At 43.0% G+C, this 24,026-nt stretch overlaps 1 protein-coding gene across 2 annotated transcripts in view; it reads right to left on the bottom strand.

The window, feature by feature from the left end:
• The window catches only part of LOC138265662 (kyphoscoliosis peptidase-like), a 361,876-nt gene that overhangs the window by 214,302 nt on the left and 123,548 nt on the right, over positions 1-24,026 (bottom strand). For both annotated transcript variants that reach the window (XM_069213573.1, XM_069213572.1), the window contains 3 exons: positions 13,087-13,227; positions 11,628-11,705; positions 8,338-8,420 (listed from right to left, as the gene is read on the bottom strand). In XM_069213573.1, the coding sequence (XP_069069674.1) occupies positions 8,338-8,420; positions 11,628-11,705; positions 13,087-13,227 (302 nt within the window). The remainder of the gene's footprint in view (positions 1-8,337; positions 8,421-11,627; positions 11,706-13,086; positions 13,228-24,026) is intronic.

Raw genomic sequence — 24,026 nt, 5'->3', positions numbered from 1 at the left:
GCGTGGACACCTACTTTGCGTTAATGATATGCAAGGTAGGCGTTCCCGTCTAAAAAATTGACTCCGAGGCATGTGCGCCGTATTTACACTCCCGTGCAAAATTCACGCCCGGGAGTGGGTGGGTCAAAAAAAATGACGTACGGCCGCTTTTGCGCCGTTTTTTAGCGCCTGGAAAAGGCAGGCGTTAAGGGACCTGTGGGCTCTGAAGGAGCCCAGAGGTGCCCTTCCATGCCCCCAGGGACACCCCCTGTCACCCTTGCCCACCCCAGGAGGACACCCAAGGCTGGAGGGACCCATCCCAGGGACATTAAGGTAAGTTCAGGTAAGTCATTTAAAAAAAAAATAATTGTGGCATAGGGGGGCCTGATTTGTGCCCCCCTACATGCCACTATGCCCAATGACCATGCCCAGGGGACAGAAGTCCCCTGGGCATGGCCATTGGGCAAGGGGGCATGACTCCTGTCTTTGCTAAGACAGGAGTCATTTCTATGGGAGTTGGGAGTCGAAAAAAATGGCGCAAATCGGGTTGAGGCGAAAAATTTGCCTCAACCTGACTTGCCCCATTTTTTGACGCCCAAGCCCCATATCCCCCTACGCCGGCGCTGCCTGGTGTACGTCGTTTTTTTCCACGCACACCAGGCAGCGCCGGCGGCTAACGCCGGCTAACGTCATTGATTAAATACGGCGCCCGCATGGCGCTTCAGAATGGCGTTAGCCGGCGCTAATTTTTTTGACGCAAAACTGCGTTAGCGCAGTTTTGCGTCAAAAAGTATAAATATGGCCCTTAAATTTTCATCTTGAGGGCATTCTGGACCCGGCCATGACAGGTTTCTTCCAGACCTTAAAGTGCTTTGATCTTCTTGAAAAGGTCTCCTTTACCACTCATTGGGCAGGTCATATGCTTGACTGTACTTTCTCCAGTAACTCTCTCCTAGACAACATCACAGTTAACCCCCCTAGCCTAGTCGGATCACAATGCTGACCAGTTTAATATGTCCCTTAAATGAGACAGGTTTCCCTGCAGGGAAGTTGCGTGGGCCTCTGCCTCCGGTCCTTGGCCTAAGATCCAGACCGATTCTTTTGTCTCCGCCCTGAATAATTTCCTGCTGTGTCTTGATGCCAGCCCTGAGCTTGCTCTAGGGCAGTACACTACATTGCTTTTGGCTGCTGCTGACCAGACCGTCCCAGCCGCAAGGCCATCCCGGTATCGGACTCATAAATCAGCCCCATGGTTTTCCTCAGAACTCAGAGCCCTGAAACAAAGTTGTCGCAGACAGGAGAGATGTTGGAGGCTAGAGTATGACCCTGAGGAAAAAATCAACTACAAACAATGTCTAGCCAAATACATATTGCTTTTTATCTCTGAAAAGACCTCCTATTTTATGAACAGAATTACTGAAGCTAAAAACTCTTCCATAGAGCTTTTTCAGACAGTCACTATGCTCTCTAAGAGCTTGCCTTCAATCATAGGCCCCAGGAATCAATCGTTCACCTTAGCTGTCTTCTTCAAGAGTGAAGTCAAAGACATATATAACAACTTATCCTCTATTACATTCTCAACACTGTCGGAAGATTGGAATAAGATCCCTTCCCTGCAGTCCTTGCACAATTTTCCCCACTTTTCACCTCCTTCATTGGAAGAGGTTTTTAGGCTTATCTGCGCTGCCTCATTGGGCTCACCCTTCGATCCATGCCCTCTGAAAATTGTAGAACTTTTCCCAGAAAGTGTGGCTGGCCCCTTGACCACAATCTTTGCTCTGATGTTCCAAAGTGGCTACTTTCCCTCCATCTGGAAGAAAGCCTCAGTGCTCCCACTTTTATAAAAGAGTTCTCCTGATCCATCCATTTCCAAGAACTACAGCCCGATCTCTTACCTTCGTCTACGAGCCAAGATAATGGAGAAAATGTTGAACACTCAGCTTGTGCAATTTGTACAGGATAACGATCTCCTAGTCCTAACCCAATTCAGTTTTTGCAGCTGTCATTGTACCAAAACAGCATCACTCAAAGCCATAGAGGTTCTGTGAGCAATATCTGACCAAGGGAAGAGTGTGGTGCTCCTCCGATTAGATCTCTCTGCAGCTTTCAACACTGTCTGCCTCCTCAAAATAATCCACCTCCTGGCTACCATTGGCGTCAGTGTCTTAGCGTTGAATCTGTTTAAATAATTCCTTGAGGGGCATGAAAATATTGTAAGAATGAGTACCCTATCTTCTTCTTCATTTTCTTCTCCTTATGGGGTTCCACAGGGCTCTTTGTTGAACCCGACTCCATTTAATGTTCACGTTACCCCGTTGGCTAATCTGGTTCGCTAGTTTGGCTTTTCTTTAACTTCCTATGTGGACGACACCCAGATTGTGGTTTCTCTAGCAAAGGATGACAACAGTCTTAGGCCCAGGCTTTGTGATTGCATGAAGGTGGTTGATCATTGGATGGGAAGTAATAGCTTGAAACTGAATTCTGATAAAACTGAGGTAATTCTATTTGGCCCTCATCTTTCCTTTTGGTCCCCTTCCTGTTTGCCTTCTACAATTCGTCCGCTCCCCAACCCGGTGAAGAGGTCCTTTAATCTAGGCTTTCTTATTGATGATAGGCTCAGTTATCAGGATCAAGCTAGTGCTATGGCCTCCTCTGTGTTCCTAATGCTGAAATTGCTGAAAAAATCTTTCCTTGCAACCCCTTCTACCTACAGACGCTCTGGTCACTGCATTAGGCCTGGCTAGTTTGGATTATTGTAACAGTCTCCATCTAAATGCTCACCAATATATCCTGAACAAACTCAAACGCTTCAGAATGCAGTCGCTAGGTCCCTTCTAAAGCTACCTGTTGGAAAATGTGTTATTGGTAGGGCAGGTAGGTACCTACACCTAGCAACAAGCCACAAACCTCCACAAAAGTACAGTTAGGTCTCAGTAAATTAATCCCAGCTCTACCCTTGGTAGCTTGGCATCGAGCGTCAAGGCTTAACTTAGGAGACAAAGTGTAAAGCATTCAAATATCACAAAACAGTAATTAAATAAAACACAGGAAACAGTTTAAAAATCCAAAACCAATTTATAAAAATAGCTTATATTTTTATCTTTAAAATGACACAAAAACGATTAAAATCGGTTCAGGGGAACCGGAGATATGAATTTTTAAAGTATTATTATTTTCTAGCGCTTAGAAACAAAAAGCGCCAATCGGGTCATCTGGTTGCACCAGGACCGGGGCAAAGTCAAACTTTCAGGCCGACCGCGATGGAGCCCTGCTCGGCTACAAGTCGCAGGAGGCCTCGGTTAAAAAGTTACCTTCTGACTTAGTCTCTTTTTTGATGTTTTTCTTCCCCGGGACGAACCTGCCAGTTGGATCCGACCTCCTGGAGCCCTTGTCCGGATACGCGAAGTCGGTTTCCTCGGTGGTGATTTTTACCTTCGGACTTAGTCGTTTTTTCGAGATGAAAATCCTTCGACCGGGGTAAACCTGGATCTTGATCCGACGTCCGTGGAGCCCTTCTCGGATACGATGGCTGGAAGGTCCCGGTCAACTTTTTACGTTCGGACTTAGTCTCTTTTTTGGATGTTTTTCTTTACCGGGACGAACCACGAAGTCAGGCCGGGTCGCGGTTGAGGCAAGCCGGCTAGAATTTCCGCGTCGGGTCGGTCACTTTATGGAGCTTTTTTTCAAAAATTCTCCAATCTTTTCCAAACTTCTGGGGCTTCACCCAGATGTTCTTTTAAGGTTCTTTTGGGGTCCACAGCTCACCCCAAGGGTCCAGAAGTTCTGTGATGGTCCTTGGGAAGTGCGGACTTCAACTCCCAGAATGCACCTGGCGCAAACTCCTTTTTGGCCACTGGACAGTGGTCAGCTGGTCACTTTTTCAGGAGTTGGTGCAGGGCAGTCTGGTTAGCAATTTTTCACCTGTAGCAAACAGGGAGTCCCTCCTTGAACCAGTGGAAGCCAGGCAAAGTCCTTCTTGTGGTGAAGCCCAAGTGTGCAGCTGGTGCAGTCTTTCTGAGTGCAGGGTCCAGGTGCAGGCCAGGGGTCCAGCAGGGCAGTCCTTCTTCTCCTTGTAGTTCTTTCTTCTTGAAATTTGGTGGGGATCTGAGGCGTGGGTGCAGGTCTGCCAGTTTTATCCTTGCTCCTGGGTGAAAAGCAGGGGGGCCCTGGTCCTCCAATCAGGGACAGGGTCGTCCCCCTGTGATGACCACTTCCTGGGAAGTGTGGCAAAAATCCATCCCAGAAGGCAATAGTCTCTAGAAATCCAAAATGGATGAATCTGATTTTTGGAGGAGAGATCTGGCTGAGCCCACCCACTGGTGTGGCTAAAAATCATAAACACACCCCTCTCCTGCCCTCTCCTAATCTAATCAAGGGGGCACCTAGCTGTCTGGGGTTGCAGGATGTGGGGGTGTTGCTGGGTGCTCCAGATGTCCTTCTTTGCCTTTAAAGACCAGTTTGGCAGGCCTCCCCCTTCCTGCCTCACCATCTGCTGAGGGGAGATTCTCTCCCCCAAGCACATTCCTTTGTGTGAAGTCAGGCCACTTCACACCTCATTAAAGTAGCCTGGCAGAAGCTGCTGCAGGCTGGCCAATCAGAGCACAGCAGCAAAAACAATGCAGAGCTGAAATTGGCAACTTTTTAGGTAAAGTCTAAACTTTTTACCTGCACTAGTTATATTAAATCCAACAACTGGAAGTTGTGGGATTTATTATAACAATCAATTTGATACCAAATTCTTGGTATGTAACATTTAAGGAGACTTTAAAATTTAAAATAAAGTCTGCCCATTCTAGCCTATGAAGGCCATTTACTTCAATGAGGGAAAAACGAATTTGGCTGTTTTTACCTCACCAGGGCTTATAAATCTATTTTTATAAAATCCCTGCTTATAGTTACATGGCACCCTGCCCTAGGGGCACATAGGGCACACCTTAGGGGTGATTTATATGTAAAAATAAGGTAGTTTAAGACTTTGGAAGTACCTTTAATTCCAAAGTCGAATTTGCATATAACTTTAATTTAAAAGCAGCCAGCAAGGCAGGCTTGCTTTTAAAATGACACTGGGCACCTCAGCAATGCACCTAGGTGTGCACCACCTATGCTGTGGTCCCTAAACCTACATGCCCTACCATATACTAGGGACTTATAGGTAGGTTAACTTAGCCAATTATAATTAGCCTAATTTGCATATCCATTTTACACAGAGCACAGGCCCTGGGACTGGTTAGCAGTACCCAGGGCACCATCAGAGTCAGGAAAACACCAGCATAAAGTGGAAAATGGGGGCAAAAAGTTAGGGGGCCTCTGCAATCAGCCCCAGTTTCTCACACTACCTAAACAGTGCTCTGTGACATAGGATATTAAAAGGCTGCAATGGCAATCCATACACCAAAGAATCACATTCAAGACCTTTGCATCACCTATAGAGCCCTTCATGGTATGGGACTGGAGTTTCTACGCGATGGACTTGCTTTATATTCTCCACGTAAGTCGTGCAGGTCAATGAACGATAAACTTGTTGTTGTTCCTAAGTTTAAGCGGGCCACATGGAGGGGAGGCTGGAGTTTCTTTCTTGGGGTTGCCAAAGCTTGGAACACACTGCCTCTGAATAAAAAGAATGCTCAGAATCTACTACAGTTTCGTAAGCAACTGAAGACCTGGCTTTTTAGATCTGCCTGAATTTCCCTGCTTTACTCCGTTTCAGCTTCAGCTACACCTCCGGGCATTTATTGTGCTTTAGAAAATACATACCATAACATAATATAACATAGGGTGGCCAAACGGGGCTGCACAGTGATAATACAAACTTGATGAGAGACTAAAAGGGCCCAGGCCTGGGAGAATAAAGCCCTCATTATGGCCTTGGCGGTCGGCAGCAATATGGTGAAAAGTACTGCCAACAGGCTGGCGCTACTTTCCACCATATTATGACATTGGCGGTTTGGCTGAAGCCAAACCGCCAATAAACTACACTGACCGCCACAGCGGTAACAGCCGCCCGGCTGGAGATATCAATCTCCAGCCTGGTGGCCGTCACTGTACTGCCTGCGGGATTATGATGAAAACCATGGTGGTAGGCACTATCAGTGACAGGGAATCCCTTCCCTGTCACTGATAGGGGTCTTCCCCATCCCTCCACCCTCCCCAGAGTCCAAATCCCCCTTTCTTTCCAAACCTCCCCGACATTCACGCCCCCTTCACACACGCACTCATGCATACACACACCCATTCCTACATTCATCCACTCATGCGTACATCCATTCACCCACACATCCGCACACACTTTCATACATACACGCAGACACGCATTCACAGTACACAACATACATGCACTCACACCTCCATACATGCACACACATTCAACACGCAACACACACCCGCATACACACACGCACAAACATACACCCCCCCCACACACACACACAACACCCCCGTCAGATCTCCCACTTACCTGTGTTTAGGGGGTCCTCCAGCATGAGACAGGATGGGAGGCTGTTGCCACCAGCAGCGTCTGCCAGCAGAACACCTCCAGGCGGTATTATTGGTCATAATACGACCAGCGGCGGTCTACTGGTGTGGCGGTGCTGGTGGAAGCAGCTCCACCTTACCGCCATCTACCGGAATGACCACAGCCGGATCTCCACCATCCTTCTGGTGGAAATCCGGTGGTCATAATAAGGCGGACGGCTAGTAGCCGCGGTGACGGTCTTTTGGTGGCCGTCGCCACTGCGGTAGGTGTTTTTTACCGCCAATGACATAATGAGGGCCTAAGTGCTAAAATTGCTAGGAAGGGCAAGAGCTGTACCCATAATTTAACTTAAAATTTTACTTTAGACCCTGAACCTGTGACGGGGAGGGACCCAGTAAGGGCTGGGGGTTGGGGCACTAATGACAGGTGAAGGCCTAATCATGAGAAGTGGCTTAGAGCACAAAAACGTGCACCTGTGGCTCATGTATTCGCTCATGATTGAATTTGTACTGGATTTCTATGATTTTATTGTGTGTAATTAAGTACTTGTCATTTCTACAAAGAGCAGCACTGACTGTACATTAATGTTTTTGGGCTTCTGGGGGTATTGATTCTTGAGCCTGAGTAACCCCACACCAACCTCTCTGAGAAGCCTGCAATTGCTTGTTTGCGCTGTTACGGATAGTCAAATGTGGAAAGGGTTGTATGTGGCCTAATTGCAGAGCGATATTGGGGCTGCTCCTGGAACACCAGTATTACGAAGTCTCAACCCCTACGGTTGTGGCCAAGTAGCCCCTGCCTGCTATGTGACCTCCTGAAAGGGGACATTAAACAATACCAACAAAAATCAACACAACCATATACACCGACACAATATTGGTATAAACAACAATGAAGCACCACTGTAGTAATAATTGGGGTACACTGGAGGGAGCATGTGAATGAGAGGCAGGGAACCTCACCTCAAAGAGCTAGCTTCAGGTAACTGCAGTTGGGTTTGTTTTTCAAATCTCTCAAAATGGAAGCAAGTGAAGATTGCATATAGTTTGACCAACAAATTCCAACTTTTTTATTGACAGTGGTTGCGCAGCAGATCTCTAAAGGTTTAAGCAGTTTTGTTAACAAGGTCCAAATAGAGGTGGAACAAACAATTCATTTACAGCAGTTGTATAATATGTGCTGTGGTGGTGTACCATATTGACGTACAAATCGACCATAACATCAACTCAAAAAAGTATCACCAAGGCGAAGTTAATTAAAGCAAATCATGATTATGATCAAGGACGATGCACTTGTAGATAAATATTTTAAGGGTTGGTATTGTGCCATACAACACTATGCCATACTATGATAAGAGGATGGAATGATATGTAACATGCTGTGACATACAGTGATAAAGACTCATGTGATGGAAGCCATTATAGTGACAGAAAATGTAATATTAAATGACAGACTGAGCCCATCTTAAGCACAAAGCAGTGTGATGCAGGGATAATGACAATAAAGTGATAGTGAAATGAGGTGATGGGGCTACATTACTAATAGTCATAATATATCAGAAAATTCAAAGTCCAAGTCTTCAACATTAATAGTTAATGCTGCTTAATACAGTGGCAGTCCAACACTATGTCAAATGCAATGTGCTGATCATTGGATTCCATGACAGGAGATACATAGAAAGAGAAATTCAATGGTAAATGCTGCTATTGAAGGAATCCTGCCAAGTACAGCGCCATGCCGTAAAAAATGTTTGTCAGTGCCATAAGATCCCAGTGTACAGTTTTAATTCATAAGGTGCTGCCTAATTGTCATCTTAAGAAAAGCATAAATTAGCATGCATGTGGTTTCTACAAAAGGCTATTAAAGCTTTGCCAATTAGGTCTTACCACTGAGGCGTAGGCATCCAGCATCTGAAAGTCCTGTAGATTAATAGGCATAGATTTCAGGCTGGACTTATCCCATGGGTATGCTGGATGGAAAGATGATAGTATTATCCTCAGATTTCTGACACCAATATCGTACATACTGTGCGGTTAGGGTCACAACATCTCTAACGGGAGAACCCACGAATGGTGTAGAACAAGCTGGTGTCAAAAGTTATCCTACACTAACACAGACAAATACACATGATACATAAATACAACTTGCTGTCAGTTACCACTCAAGTTATTTCACTGTTTCTATCTCGGTTTTTGCTTTTTCCGTCTTGGTTTCCTCGTACTATAGTCTTTATGTTTTTATTTAATTAATTTACGATACACTTCTCAAGTAGAGCAGGCTAGTGTCTGCAAATCAATTCCCGTTTTATGACATTATGTAAAATATGACCAAGTAACCAAAATACATGAACCTCAAATCAAGAAGTCACTCGGGGTGCCGAGGTCAGCAAACAGTTATTGATAAGCTGCAGTTCTAGGCCAACATGAAAAACCAACAGGCAAGAGAAACAAGCATTTGCGATGCAACGGGTCTTGCATTTCTCCGAGTTAGAGCTATTAGCAATTGTAAACTCCCAACCGGACTTTTCTTGCCTCATTAAATGGAAAAAAAGAGCACGATCACGCTGCTACAGTTCACTCGTAATGAAACCTATCGGCAAAAGTGCAATTATCTACGTAACTGGCAATACTGCAATTAACTATGTACCAGGGTCGATATCATGCAAAGCGCTCGACTTCTGCCCAGCGAGATCAAGCTGCGAAAAAAGAGAAAAAGTAGTCCACAAACTGGACCAAAAACAGCGAGCCTCATATGTTTTCAGTACTTGCTCGCCGCGCCCGAGGAGGGCTAACCACCGGAAAAGGCATAACGTATGTATGCCTTCCGCTAATGAAAGCAAGCAGATTTTAAAAGGCAAGCCCACAACCAATCAAAGACATTGACGTGACATGGACGGGGCTCCAAGCCCTTTTCTAACTACTACAGCGTATCGCTATCGATACGCATGCGATGCAGGCTCGACCCTAAAAAGGACTTTAAACACTTGCCTAATTTTTATGGAATGATCTAAGACCTTCCTGAAGCCATTAAGTAACTATAAAGCAATTTTCAGGTTTATTTTCAAACCGTATACAGTAGCTGTGAGCATGGAAACAACAATAAGACAATTAATTTTATATATATATAATTTTTCTCTAGATGGCAAAGTAAAAAAGTGGTATTATTAACACCACACCAGGGCTACATGAGTTGGAAGGCGAATTGGTATTGTTTTATTGTTAACATGACTAAGATGTGTCTGAGTACAATCAAATAGGGGTGAGTACGTCTTCAAATTGGTTTATTTTCTAAATTAATTACGTACGTTTTGTTTCTATCTCTTAAGAGGTTGTGTAACTATTACATAAAGAAGTAGTGACCTCATGCTAAATATGGATTTGATAATATAACCATACAACATGTTGTACTGTTGAATTAATAGATGCTGACCAGATGGAGGGCAAAGTACTGATACATGCTTTCTGTATTGTATTCTAGGTGCTTCCTATTTCAACATTCTGTCCGGATGATGACCCACCTGAATTAATTTCTTTGATTGGGGTTGAAATGTTGACATTGTATTAGAAAATGTGGATTGACTTTTGAGAAATTCAGCAGGCTCACAGTACCTATGATTATAGATGCTTATTTGAGACCTCATGCTTTTAACCACAGTTTGGTTTTAGTTTTCATGTAAATAGCACTACAACACTTATACTAATACATAATTCACTCACACTGGGCCGTTATACTAGAGCACCTCGATTACTTTACTTTAAATTGTTGAATTTAAGTTTCTAATAAATGTGAAATTTTATTCACAATCCTCATCGGTACAGAAAGTTCTTTATGGTACAACCACTGTTGTGGAGGTTAATTCATATCCTTCCCCCAGAAGGACCAAAACATTTTTTTTATGTTATTCACTTACCCAGGTCCCAGGGTACTGGGTTGCCCCATTTCTTTCAAAATAAATTATTGTTTTTTTAGCCACCTCTGATTAATCCAATTAGAAATGTTCACCTTACTGCTCACTTTAAGTACTATTATCTGCAGGTCTAATGCCTTAAGTCTGTTTTTGAGACAGTTATGCATTGCACCTTGAGCCTTGATATGTTGTTGATAGGGTATGCCTTGATATGTTACTGTTCCTGTCGCTTGAACAATCTTCCATGGAGAGTCTCTTGAATTGTACAATTGTAAGTATTTTACTCAATACTGTCCTATTGCTTGAGTATTATCATTTAATGCTCACCTCTGTATAATTAAATTATCTTCTCTCAATGACATCTCACATCGCCAATTCATCTGGGTCGATAGAAATGGTTTAAATGTTCTCTGCCCCTGACTATTGAGTAATCAACTCATTTTGACTTTGATAAGTCAAAGGCTTTCTTGGTGATTTATTCACACCATGCTTGTTGCTTTTCATTTTCTTGCAGAATTGTGACTTTCCCCAAGTGCTGGACACACTCCTTAGTTTTCCAAGCTGTAGTTTTAGGTTTTTCTCTTGCATGTTGTTTTTTCATGCATGTTGGCTTGGATCTGTAACATTTCGGCAATTGTTTACTGAACTCACAGCACTTTTACAGAATACAACTCTTGATGTTTGCCGTTATTTTTATGGATTATTTCTTGTGAACTTCTGATCATTTTGCAATAGATGTACACAGTAAAGTAGAAATGTAGTCAAACACACTGGCCTACTCAGTATTTATTGTATACATCACTGTTGTTTTACATGGTGATTTTCAATGGTTCTCCAAAAGTTTTTAACATACTCTTGTATCATTCATACAAAATTCATACAAAAATTTCCTCTTGAATATTGGCTTGCACTGTCACTTTTCATATCCTCATTTCTGCCTTGACCACATGATCTTGGCTTCTTTCCTTTATTTCCTGACTCCCTTTACATTTCATAGCTTTCTGTGCTTCCTTCTTTTACTCAATATTACTTTTTCTTTTCTCTTCATCTTTCTCTACTTTTGTAACTTTCAAATAAATATGTCATTCGTGATATTAAAAGTGTGAGGAAGTCTCCCTCTGAACATTACCTGCTGTGCCCACTACAAGTATAGGGAGAGGATGTTCTGCTAAAAAAATACTGGTTGCTCTAAATGATTATAGACCAAGTGAGCACTTGGAAAACTGCTGTGTATTCAGCATTAAGCATAAAAAAGTTATATGTACTTACTGTACAGATCCTTGGCAGTAGGAGCCAGGGTTTGTGGCTGCTCATGTGGTTTCAGCTGTAAATCTTTGCAGCCTATCCCTAACACAGTAAAAGAAAAGGAATTAAGAGGAATCTTTTTCATATGTGCTCCAAACTGACAGTGCCATAAATCCTCCTTGAGAAAGAGCAGGAGAGCCACAATCACACAATTAGAATACACAAGTATATATTGCACAAAAAATGGGATGAACTTCTTATTTTATGTCCATGTTCTACTTAGCATTGTAAAATGCAATTTTAAATAATGAAATCACATTTAAGCTGCTAAAGAAATAGCCATTGAGTAGTGTACCAGCATACCTTAAATAAAGTAATAGAGCCCCACAATAGAAATTGTTAAAACTAACTGAATGTGGAATGTGTCATGGCTTTTGCCATTAACATGCATCCATTCATTTCCCCAACCACACTTCTGCTCCTGACAAACACATCAGCACAGAGAGGAACAGCAAACTTGTGCTACCATCCCTCGCTGACCATCAGCCTAAAGAACATTTCCAGTAGTCACTGCACCAAAGTGCAAGCTTGTTCTTTTCCCCCTGTTGTTTACATCAACACCCACGGTACAGTGTGATGGTGGTTTTGGTGGCAATTGAATGAGGACTGCTTAATATCAACAATGCTCCTACCACAGCCTAGATTGAGGGTTATTGGGCAGATGGCATAACAGAAAAGTAAATGTCACATTATCTAATATCATATTTTTCAAGGAAGGCCCAAACTCATGATGTACTATTGGGTTGAAATCTTTTCAAATCCACTAAGAGTGCATTGAAAAAGTTGATGAACACATGGCTGCAGAAGTATTATTTTATCTCGAACTAGATCTAGACATACTCACATGTTACATTTGGTGCTGCTAACATCAATCCCTAAAAGGTATCTTTGGGGTCACAATTCTATACCAACTTGAATATGTTCCAGGTACATATTTTCTATTGTACCCCAGTAGGATAATAAAATCGTTCAGTCCCAAATTAAGGGAAAGAACGTGACACTTGTAGGATTACATTTATGGCTGTTATTGTCTTTCTTGGCTTGTTTTCTATTCTAGCATCGATGATCTTACATTTGTTCTATACAATATATTGGAGGGGGAAAGGCGGATCTATAATTTCAGGAGACCTGAGGAATCAGGGAGAGGGGTTTCTCCCAGTAGTTATTAGTGAATTCACCCCCACAGCCAATCACCCTTTTTTCTTACATATTCTTCACTGCAAACGTAGATTTGTGGTCCGGTGTTTTGAAAAGAGAAGTTTAGTGAGTATTTTTTAGTCTTTAATGACTTGGTTTAGTGCAAACAGACTTAAAATAGTGAGAGTGTTTCCCACATTCAGTAAAAATATTTTTACTCTTGTCCTTTGATGGTCACTATCACCCTTGTGAAAAGTAAGAAGAGAGTTCAGTACATGTATCGTACCTTTCTCAAGGATCTTCTGGAAAAAGCTGGGGGTTGTGTTGTTTGGATGAACTTCGACCACAACATGTCCCTCTGGAGTCTGTTGCCTCACTGTAGTCACATTTGCCTCTGGAGTTACATTTATGGCTGTAGATGGCGAAACTGGGGGAAATCAGATTGTAGTTACGAAACATTAGTTATGAAACAAATGCTGTTACTGCAATTGCTCAGGTGAAATAAATACAAAAAGTAATTAATCCCAAGTGGCTTCCACTCAGGAGTACTATAAGCAGAGTTGCCCAAAGTATAAAATTAACATCTTGAATAAAATTATCATATAAAAACAAGAAATGGTAGAGATGTCTGACTTGCGCAGTCCAGTGTGTGCAGATCTAAAGTGATGCTGAAGCCACTGAGAAGAAGGGAGATAAAGCAAACCTTAGTGGAGTCCAAAGGTACTTCCTAATGGAGTATTATTGGGATTAATAAACACCAATGTGACTTACCATAGGACAGTATACATTTAAGCACAGAATATAATGCACTTACTCAAACATGGTGAACCCACAGGTATGTTCCCTACCATTTTTAGATCTGGTGTTAGCCACGTCCGTTTGATTTTTCTACAATTATATGTATATTATACTTACTCTTATTGGCTTTATACCAGCCCACATCACCCATTGAAATATTGTTGTGCCAATCATATTTTGTCCTCTTACTAAACAAAATAGCATGGCTTAATGGTTCAGCCATTGGCTAACTCCACTCTGGGTGATGGCATTCTGTTTATTCACAAGGAGCACACATACCCACAAAGTAGTTCCCTTAAGTGTCAAGCACTACCATGGTAATGTGTGCTTTTCTTTTCGAGACAATATTTGTTTTTCAGACAATGTTTTGTTTGATTTAGGCATAGGCGCTTCCCCAGCCAAAAGGCTGTCAGCTAATACCCGATCTACTAGCTTTACCATTGCTTGTTACATATGTTGGGAAGATTCATTATCTTCCTAGTTCTTATGAGCTGTACTTAAGCCTTGAATTAGATCTCCGTTACTCAAGTCCTCCCCATGGGGTACCTCTAATTACTCCATTTGATGCCTTTCTTGTGTGTTAACTCTAACATTTATGGAAGTACGTACACTGTTGAAAGGGCATCACTACGTTTTTACTGTTCTGTTTTTGCAGTATATGTGACCTACTCATAGAATGCACATGTGTGTCCAAGTGCTTCATTGTAAAGAAGTCTGATTTCCTCCGGTGTGCTAAATGCAATATAAAATCACAAATTAATACAAAATGGCCACTACTTCATTTTGACAGCTTGCAACTAAATTATGTAGTAAAAGTACTTCCGCAGAATGAAATATCAAATTTGTTGTCAAATCTGAAAACATATACAATACGCAGACAGGTTAGAACAGTAGCACTAAAGAAAACGTCAAGATTGAAAAGACTGAACAATGTACATCTTTAGAAAGAATTACGTCTGTGGATGCATCTGACACAAAATTTATATAAACTCTGCATAGTAATTAAAAAGTTGTAACCACCAAGCACTAGGTTGTAGAAAAAGCATAGCCCGGTCTAATTCTGAAGAGCTTTACATACACCAGTACTCAGAATTAACACCCTAATCAGCAGATGGTGAGACCTGTTTTCCTTCAGAACCATACAGGCTTATTACCATTTCATGCAGATTACACAGCAATTAAGTGATTTGCTTGAATTAACAATGTGTATCAGTATCTGAGTATGCAAGCCCTTCATAATTTGGAGCTTCTTCAGCAGTGTTATTGGAAGCCGAGAACATGTGGCATTCCCATAGCACGGTGCCTTCATTACAAGGCTAGACCAAAGGCATAAAATCACAATCTGAATAGCTTGTTTCAAACCAAAAGAACAAGTTTCATCATCATAAATGAAGAGTGAAATTGGTATGATATATGAAAATGCAGTGGCATAACTCACAGCAGCACATTCCTCCGAAGAGCAGAACCCAATTAAAATCACATTAACTAATTGAGTAGCATCACTGACATGATAATTCCCTTGGCATATATTTTCATCACCATAGCCTACTATTGAATCTCTTTTCACTGATACAGTATCGTCCCACTGAACAGTGCTGTAAGGAAATGCCTCTTTTTGCATGATCACCACCAAAGTTTTGGACTGATGCTGCTGCTTTTTTACTTTTAGAGTGCACAGCAGCCTGGTAAGCAGACCTCAGTGCCAATGTTCTGACCCCCTACAAGATTTGTATTGAAATGGCTTATCTCCAGTGGTATGAGCGGACTTACTTATAAGTAGTGTATGGTACTAAGAGTACCCAGGGCATGTAAAACAAAGGGGGTCATTACGACCCTGGTGGACGGCGGTAATTTGGAGAAAGGTACTGCCAACAGGCTAGCGGTACCTTTTCCCAAATTATGACATTGGTGGTTTGGCTCAAGCCAAACCAGCAATTTACCACTCCCTCCGCCAGGGTGGTAACAGCTGCAGGCCTGGAGATTTCAGTCTCCAGCCCTGCGGCTGTCACAATCCCACCCTCGGGATTAGGACCCCGCCTGCCGCCATGCTTTTCGTGGCAATCTTACTGCCATGAAAACCATGGCGTTAGGCACTATCAGTGCCAGGGAATTACTTTCCTGGCACTGAGAGGGGTCTCCCCGCCCCCTCCCCCTCTCCAGAGCCCTCCCCCATCTTCCCCCTCCCACTCCTGACCCCCCGACATCAACACACCCACATGTGCACATATGCACACTCATACACACACACATACCCACATCCACACACACATGCACACATACATACCACACCACGCAACACACACTAACATACATTGTAGCACACACGCATTCACAACACACAACATGCACGTACACTCACATGCATTCATTCACACCCGCATGCACGTATACAAAACAGACACACACCCCCCACACAACCCCCCCACACACGCACACAACACCCCCACCCCTCTCTCCTGTCGGAGAACCCGACTTACCTGCTTGCAGGGGGTCCTCCGGGCAGGAGACGGGACATGGCGCTGCTACCAGCAGAGCAGCAGCGTCTACCAGCAAAACACTGCCAGGCCGTATCATGACTTATGATACGGTAGGCGGTATTTTTCTGGTGTGGCGCTGCTGCTGGCAGCAGCACCACCTTACCGCCGTCTGCCGCCATGACGTCAACAGAATACCGCCAGCCTTCTGGCGGTATTCCGTCTACGGTCATAATGCGGTTGGTGGCTGGTAGCCACGGCGACAGTATGTTGGTGGCCGTCCCCGTGGCGGTAGCCGGCATTTACCGCCAATGTCATAATGAGGCCCAAAGTGTCCCCCACGGACTGCTGCACTGGTAGTGCCACCCTGTGTTTGACAAAGTACAAGATGGCTCCCTGCTTGCCACTGCAACCTGGAAGGGCAGTTTCAAATTGCATTTAATCCAATGGCAAAGCCTCCAATTCCTTTAGCAATATATATAAGTCTCTCCTAAGGAAGGTCTATGCAGTCCTAAGGCAGGCAGTTGTATATTTGTAAGTGGTATATATACTTTTAACATGTCCTAACAGCAAATCCTCCAAATTGTAGTAGTCCCAATATTTAACATAGAGTTACCGGCTACCATTTCAGTCCTGCTAACTTCTCAATGGGACTAGGAAAATTGTATTTTAATGTATCAAATTAACTATGGCATTAAACCTGACTGGAGGCCCAAGTCACTTTTAAGGAAGGGCAACGTTTAGAAAGTTACCACTCTGTGGGCCAGTGTGTCCTGTGGCTTTGCACAGTTGCTGGTCACCAGACTGCCTTCTTTACTTCTGAGAAGTAGGGTAAATGACTCCTAGGTTTAAGAACAATAGGCACCTGCTACAAGTAGAGGTGTTACCTCCTACGCACAGGAAGGCACTCAGGGTGTTAGCCTAGAAGGCGAGCTTCAAAAGCAAAGCCACTTTTGGTGGACAAATGGCAATTACACTCTTGAAGATTTGCCCCTTTGGTTTTGTGGAACAGATAGGGCCAAACCGGTTTCCCTATGGGCATGGAGCCCACAGGTGGCCATACCTCTGTGGTGAGGCCCCCTTGGACCTACTTTGGCTCTCATTTTTAGCTTCATTTTAAATTTTACATTTACACGTTTTTGCTGCATTGCATTTAGCATGTCTTTTTAGCAATGACATTTCTCACACTTTATTTGCATGATTTTACTCTAGGAATGTAATGTAGGAGTTGCTTGCTTTAGTTAGCCTGTTCTCACGATGTAATCAGAACATTCTGTTCAAAGGCTAGGAGCACAGTACACTATTTTCTAGTGCTTGCATTGCTCGTTCAGGAGACAGCTTCTAACCCATTGTGACTCAAAGTAGGGCCCAGGGGGCTGCATGCTGCCTTCCTGACCTTTACATGCGCCCCCCTCGACAATAGCAGCACTGGACTTGACTCAGCAGGAACATTACAGCAATGTTTAATAAACAGACAAGTATCTATTTAAAGGTTAATTTAATTTAAAGAAAGGAAGTAACTAGGGTGCCCTCCACAGCTTATATTTAGAAAAAACCCTTATTTTCTAAACAATCTTGCAGCAAAAAAGTACAAACATGATAAAGTCTGTAAGAGGCAAATCAGTTATTATGTTATCTATAGGGTAGTCTGGGTTTATATCATACATAACAGCATTATTGTTTATTAAACCAAAAACAGGAGAAGGTTTTGTACAGCACACATCATGGATTCATGGATTTTGAGATCTTCATATGTAATAATGAAAAAAGAAATAAAGCAATTGTCTAGGATCACACAATTTAGTTAAGTGGAGTAGCTGGGATTAATCCCAAGTTTTTGGTTTTACATTGTGCAATTCAGACACCAGACGTACATGCTTCACTTCTCCTACACCCACCTTACTGCTAACCCCTCCAACCCTTGACCGCTACCCTGCTGGCATCAATGCGGCCTACCGTCACATCGCAGACCAAAGTTTATGGGCCCTGGGAAAACGCTTGAGAGTATCCATGTTCTAACCTAGACATAGCATTGCATCAGAGCTGTGCTTCTAACATAATGTGGTTTTCTTATATAAATAATGCACAGACCCAGAAGGCGTAGAGGGACATTCCAGCCGTGACCGTCCTGGGACGAACGCTGTATTTGACATGCAGTTCTGCTGGCACTAATCGTCCAACTTCCAGAAAGGATTGCTTTCCACACTACAGTTTGACTCCTGATGCAGTTTATATGCATGGTGGCTAAAGCTAATCCCTTAGATCGGGCAGAGGTATAAATGTGCACCTGCTTTGCTCTCAGTATAGTCCTAGGGTTAGGTAGGAACCTTTACAACTTCTGGAACACACTCACCATGGTTGGACTGTTCATTATCTTTACCGTGTTCATAATGCTGATAAATTTGCAATGTTTCATGTGCCTAATTATCACAGCTCATTTTCTCAATGCACAATTACGATTCTTTCAATACATGTATTGAAAACTTATCTAGTATCTCTCTTGTTTTTTGCCTGGGCATGCATGAGTAATACAGCGAAAGGGTGAGATCTATTTCCATGACTTCCCTGGGGAGTCGGAGTGTCATGTTTAGTTTGCTATGATTATCTTCCACCCCACTAAAGTTAAGGGGTCCTGATGAGGCAGTGTGAAAAAGCCAGAAATCGGACTGACAGTTTCTGAAGGTGTGGAAGGACTCAGCCCCCAATATTCTAAAGTTCTGCAGTCCCAGATATGCAGTCCTATTATCGTAGTACAAACCATATAATACCTATAAGGTGGGCTACCAAGATCCTAACATCCAAGCAATGTTTCAGACATATTGAGAGGGGGTAGAATAGTGCACTGTGTGATTGCTAGATGCCACACATAGCTGGAAGTCATCTCAGAACGAGAGGGATACTGGTAGCTCATTGGCTAGTGACTGGACTGCATCTGCCGCACCTGGGGCTAGAAAAGAGAGAACTGTGCCTGCGGCTCTTAGCTTGTGGAAAAGTTGCTCTGATCTCCAGTTCAAAGAAGTGATTCAAGGGGACAGTCAGCTGACCCCCTGAAACCAGCAATTTGGCCATCAAAGCTGAAGATTCCCATTCCGGCAAGCCAGTAGCCACCTTCTTTGAGGGCCAGTAGCCCTCTTGGGACTGCTTCTGGGTGACCCAAGAGACAGATCCTTTGATGCTCATACGTTGCACCTGAGTCTACTCTACACAGGAGTGTTGCCTGAGTCCAGACTGTTCCCCAAAGAAGGACACCAGCCCTTACCAAAGGATACCGCTGGACCTGCTTTGTCTGAACACCTGTAGCCCAGCTGCAGCTGGTGTTCTAATGGCTCAAACAGGACTTTGAGGGTCAGTGACCTCTGCAGCAAAACTCACCCTGCCTTATCCATGAAGGAAGGAAAAACTACCAAGATACCCCCCCCCCCATCAACCACACAACATCTAGAACATCTTTCAGAATACTCAGTATCCTGCACTTCCAGCATCAGGACCACTCCATTGAAATCTATGGCAGTCTTAATGTGTGGAACGGGACTTAGGACTGTTTTGGTGGCCAGGTCACTGTTCAATTACTCCTTGCTGGCCCCCTGATCTTCTCCCTGTCACTTTTGGTCATCCCACTCGAGCGGGAGTAGCCAGACACAACTTTTTCAAACTTTTTAAAAATTTCTAAAGTTTACTTATAACAGTGCTTGTTTGCTCTTTAGACTAAAATTTGAGATCTACATTTTACTTAAAAATCTATATCCCCGGATGCCTCTGGTGGATTTTGCTTATCTTGGTGTCTAAAAATTAATCAAAATATAATCTATTTATATAAGTTGGTGTTGGATTTCTTTTGTGATGTGTGATTTTTCTTGTTTTGTTGTTTGGACTTCTAAATGCCTTACACTAGTCCCCTTGTTTAAGTCTTGCTGCTCAAAGCCACAGCTACCCAGGGTTGAGTTAAAGGTTTTGCAAAGAAGCCTGACTGGATCCAAGATACCTGGATGAGACATGAGCTATGGAAAAGAAAATCCCTCGGCTACCTGAGGACATACCGGAGAAGGTTCATACAGTTGATGGATCTCTTCTAGCTTCTGGACCTGTCACAAATACTACTCATCCCTTATATTTACATTTCGGGAAGCATCAGGAATATGTTTCCTTTGATCTGATTTCTTCACCAAATCACGTAATAATTCTAGAGATGCCCTGGTTAACACAACACAATCCCTATATCAATTGGGAAAGAAGAACTCTTTCGCTTTCTTCCCAATTCTGTCAACATCATTGCTTTTTATCAGGATCATACTGGTTACCAAGGACAATGCTTTTGACACCACAAGAAGTAGGTTGTTCCATCAACTCTATCCAAGGGGTACCCAGTAATTACCTGGAATATGCAGACATGTTTCAGAAACCCAAAAGACCAGTGCTGCCACCACATGGAGTGCCACCACATGGAGAATTTGATTGTGCCATTCCCTTAGAAACTGGTACTTTAGTACCCTTTGGGAGAATGTATTCACTTACTGAGTCCGAAAAGAAGATACTCAAGAAATATCTGGAAGAAAACTTACAGAACGGGTTGACTGTCCCTGATATTCACCTAATGAGGTTCCCCTCTTTTTCGTGCCAAAAAAGACAATGGATCTACATCCGTGTATAGACTTTTGCGGGCTCAATAAGATCACCATAAAGGACCAGTATCCTCTGCCCCTCATAAAAGATATTCTAGAAGCAGTAAGAGGAGCAAAGAAATGTAGTAAGTTAGATCTTAGGGGAGTCTACCATCTTCTAAGAATAAAAGAAGGTGACAAATGGAAAACTACTTTTCGCACCTCTTTTGGTCATTAAGAATATCGTGTAATGCCCTTGGCCTAACCAACGCTCCCTCTATTTTTCAAAGGTTTATGGACTCATTGTTTTCTGACCTTTTAAATCAAACAGTGGTTATATACCTAGATGATATCTTAATATATTATATTCATCCAGAACATCATACTATGCATGTACTTCAAGTCTTAGAAAGACTCCGGCAACACCAACTATTTTGCAAACCAGAAAAATTTGAATTTGACAAGACTGAGGTGAAATATTTGGGGTACCATATCAACCAAGTTGGTATTGCCCTGGATCCAGACAAGGTTCAAGCCATTCTAGACTGGCCATCCCCCTCTTCTATCAAAGAAATCCAGTGTGTTTTAGGATTGGCCAATTTCTATCGTCAATTCATAGCAGATTTCGCCCAGCAAACTAGTCATATCACCGAACTCTTAAGAAAGAGAGTCCACGGAACGGCTTTTGTTGGACAGAAGTTGCAGAAACCGCATTTCAAGGCCTAAAGCATGCCTTCACGCAAGCTCCTATACTAGGACTCCCTGATACCACCAAGCAATTTATTATTGTCACTGATGCTTCAGAGATAGCAATAGGGGCCGCATTACTAAAGAAGCAGAGCGATGATGGATTATAACAACTGTTTTTTTATCTATCCCATATATTATCTGATTCAGATCATAATTATTCTGTTTTGGAATGAGAACTACTTGCCTTAAAGACAACCTGTAATGAATGGAGACAATTCCACATGGGTTTCAAGGGAAACCTTTGAGTTTAGAACAGACCATCGAAACTTACAGTGTCTATGTAATTTCCCATGCCGGAACAGCCGCCAAGCCTGATGGGCCTTCATTTTTAGTCAATTTAACTTCTACATAACTTACATCCGTGGTTCTCAAAATATTTTGGTAGACGCCTTGTCACAACGTTATCCTGAAGGTATCGATCCTTCCACAAAAAACCTAGTTGAACCAGATGGAAATTTTGCACTAGTACAATTTTTTCTTGATAAAGTGAAGTCTGAGTATTCAACCCTCTCTAGAATTTAAATGAATACCATACGTCCAAATCTATATAAAGTTAAAGGATACTATATCATAAGGATGCATTGTTCCTCCCTATTAAGATGGTCCAAATAGAAGCACTACAGATGTGTCACGATTCTCCTATTGCCAGTCATCGTGGTATTAAAGCCAACCACGAACTACTCCTTCACTCTTTTTTATGCCCACGCTTAACACAGACACTGAAAGCTATGTGGCTTCTTGTCCTATCTGTACACAAGCTAAGATACCTCATACCAAACCAGCAGGACTGCTTCGCCCTTTACCCATTCCACAAGCTCCTTGGCATACTGTATCAACCGATTTCATGAGTTCCTTACCTCCCTCAGCAGGAAATTGAATTATAATGTTGACAGTTGACTCATTTACTAAAATGTCTCATTTTACTGCATTAAAGAAACTACCCACTGCACGAGAATTGAGTCAAACCTTTATACAGGAGATCCTTCGCCCTCATGGTCTCCCTCAATTCATTGTCTCAGACCGCGGCCCCAATACATTTTACTCTTTTGGAGGCATTTTTGCAAAATACTACATATCAATGTGGTCATGTCATCTGGTTATCATCAACAAACTAATGGGCAAACGGAACATCTGAACCAAAGACTTTAACTATATTTACACTGTTTTTGCAGTGCTACACAAAGCAACTGGCCTATGTCCTTACCACTCTCCGAATCCTCATATAACAACACAGTACATAGTGCTTCAAAGGTAACTACTTTTTTTGGGATCTTATGGTTTTCATCCTAAATCCTTTCCTGCTACCATCAGGAAATCATCTACACTTCCTGCTATCTCATCATTTACTCAACGACTACGTAGTATCCAACGTACATACATTCCAATCTACTAGCTACCAAACTACAGATGAAAAAGATGGCTGATAAGAGACGACGTGATACCCCGTCTTTTGAAGTCAGAGACAAGGTCTGGGTTTCTTCCAAATTTTTGCGTCTCTCTGTCTGTCACAAAACAAGCTCAAATCCCATTACTATGGACCATTCCTGATTCTTAAAGAAGTCAACCCAGTGTTATTCTGTCTTCGTTTACCTCGAACTTGGAAGATATATCTGGTGTTTCATGTGTCTCAGTTGAAGCCCTATTTGCCTGATCCTTTTCATAGACAATTCTCCTTGTCCCCCTCCTCAGTTGGTGGATGATGTGCCCGAATACGAGGTCCAGGAAATATGTGACTCTCGGATTTTCCAAAGACGCCTCCAGTTTCTCATTCACTGGAAGGGCTGACCTCTCAGCGAATGTTCCTGGGTAGACGCATCTTCTGTTCACTCTCCTCTCTTAGTCCATAATTATTTCCTCTTTTTCCAGGCAAAACCAGGGCTTCGGGGGAGAACTATTGTCATGCTGCGGGCTGCCGCAGCACCCTCTGCTCGGGCTGCAGTGGGTGCTGCGTTCTGTTTTGCGGGCCGCAGTGCTTGCCCCTGCAACGGCCCACATTATTGCCCATGGCGAAGTCGGAGGCCCAGGGCTGGGCGTTGGGCCTCGCCGCGTTCAACGGATATTTGCCACAGGATGTCAGCGCCCCCCCAGCCCTTCATTTACCTGGTGCCCTGTTCTAGGGCTCTTTCTTTCTTCCTTTTTTCTTCTTTCATTTTTCCTAGTGGGGCCATATTCTCTCCTTCCCAGCATGCCATTCTTCTTGTCTTTTCCTGCAATCATCTGTTTCCCTTTCTAATATGGTGGCTTCTTCTGCTTTGTTCTATAGCCTCTTTCCCAATCCAAAATGGCGTTTTTGCTTCTTCCTGCATGTCACTTCCTGCTAAGGGGTATTTAAGGGGTCAGATTCTTGTTCTCTTTGCGTTGCAACACTTCCTTTGGTGGTGATCACGCTCCGGCTGTTTTTTCTTTGATTCCAGTTTTTCTTCCTATTTTTTCCGGGTTTTCCAGTTATTCTTTTCTTGGCGTTGGAGTTCTGATTTTTCACGTGTCCTTTTTTCTTCTGTTCCAGTGAGTTCCTGTCAAAGAGGTTTTTGTCTCTTAGGGTTTTTTCCTCTGGGTCTCCTTCTGGAGGGCACAGACTGTTGTGGCGTACCATTGTCAGCAGCACC

This window comes from Pleurodeles waltl, chromosome 11 (genome assembly GCF_031143425.1).
Source record: "Pleurodeles waltl isolate 20211129_DDA chromosome 11, aPleWal1.hap1.20221129, whole genome shotgun sequence".
Classification (NCBI taxonomy): domain Eukaryota; kingdom Metazoa; phylum Chordata; class Amphibia; order Caudata; family Salamandridae; genus Pleurodeles; species Pleurodeles waltl.
Note: the sequence above shows the minus strand (reverse complement) of the source record. Positions and strands in the feature narration are given on the sequence as shown.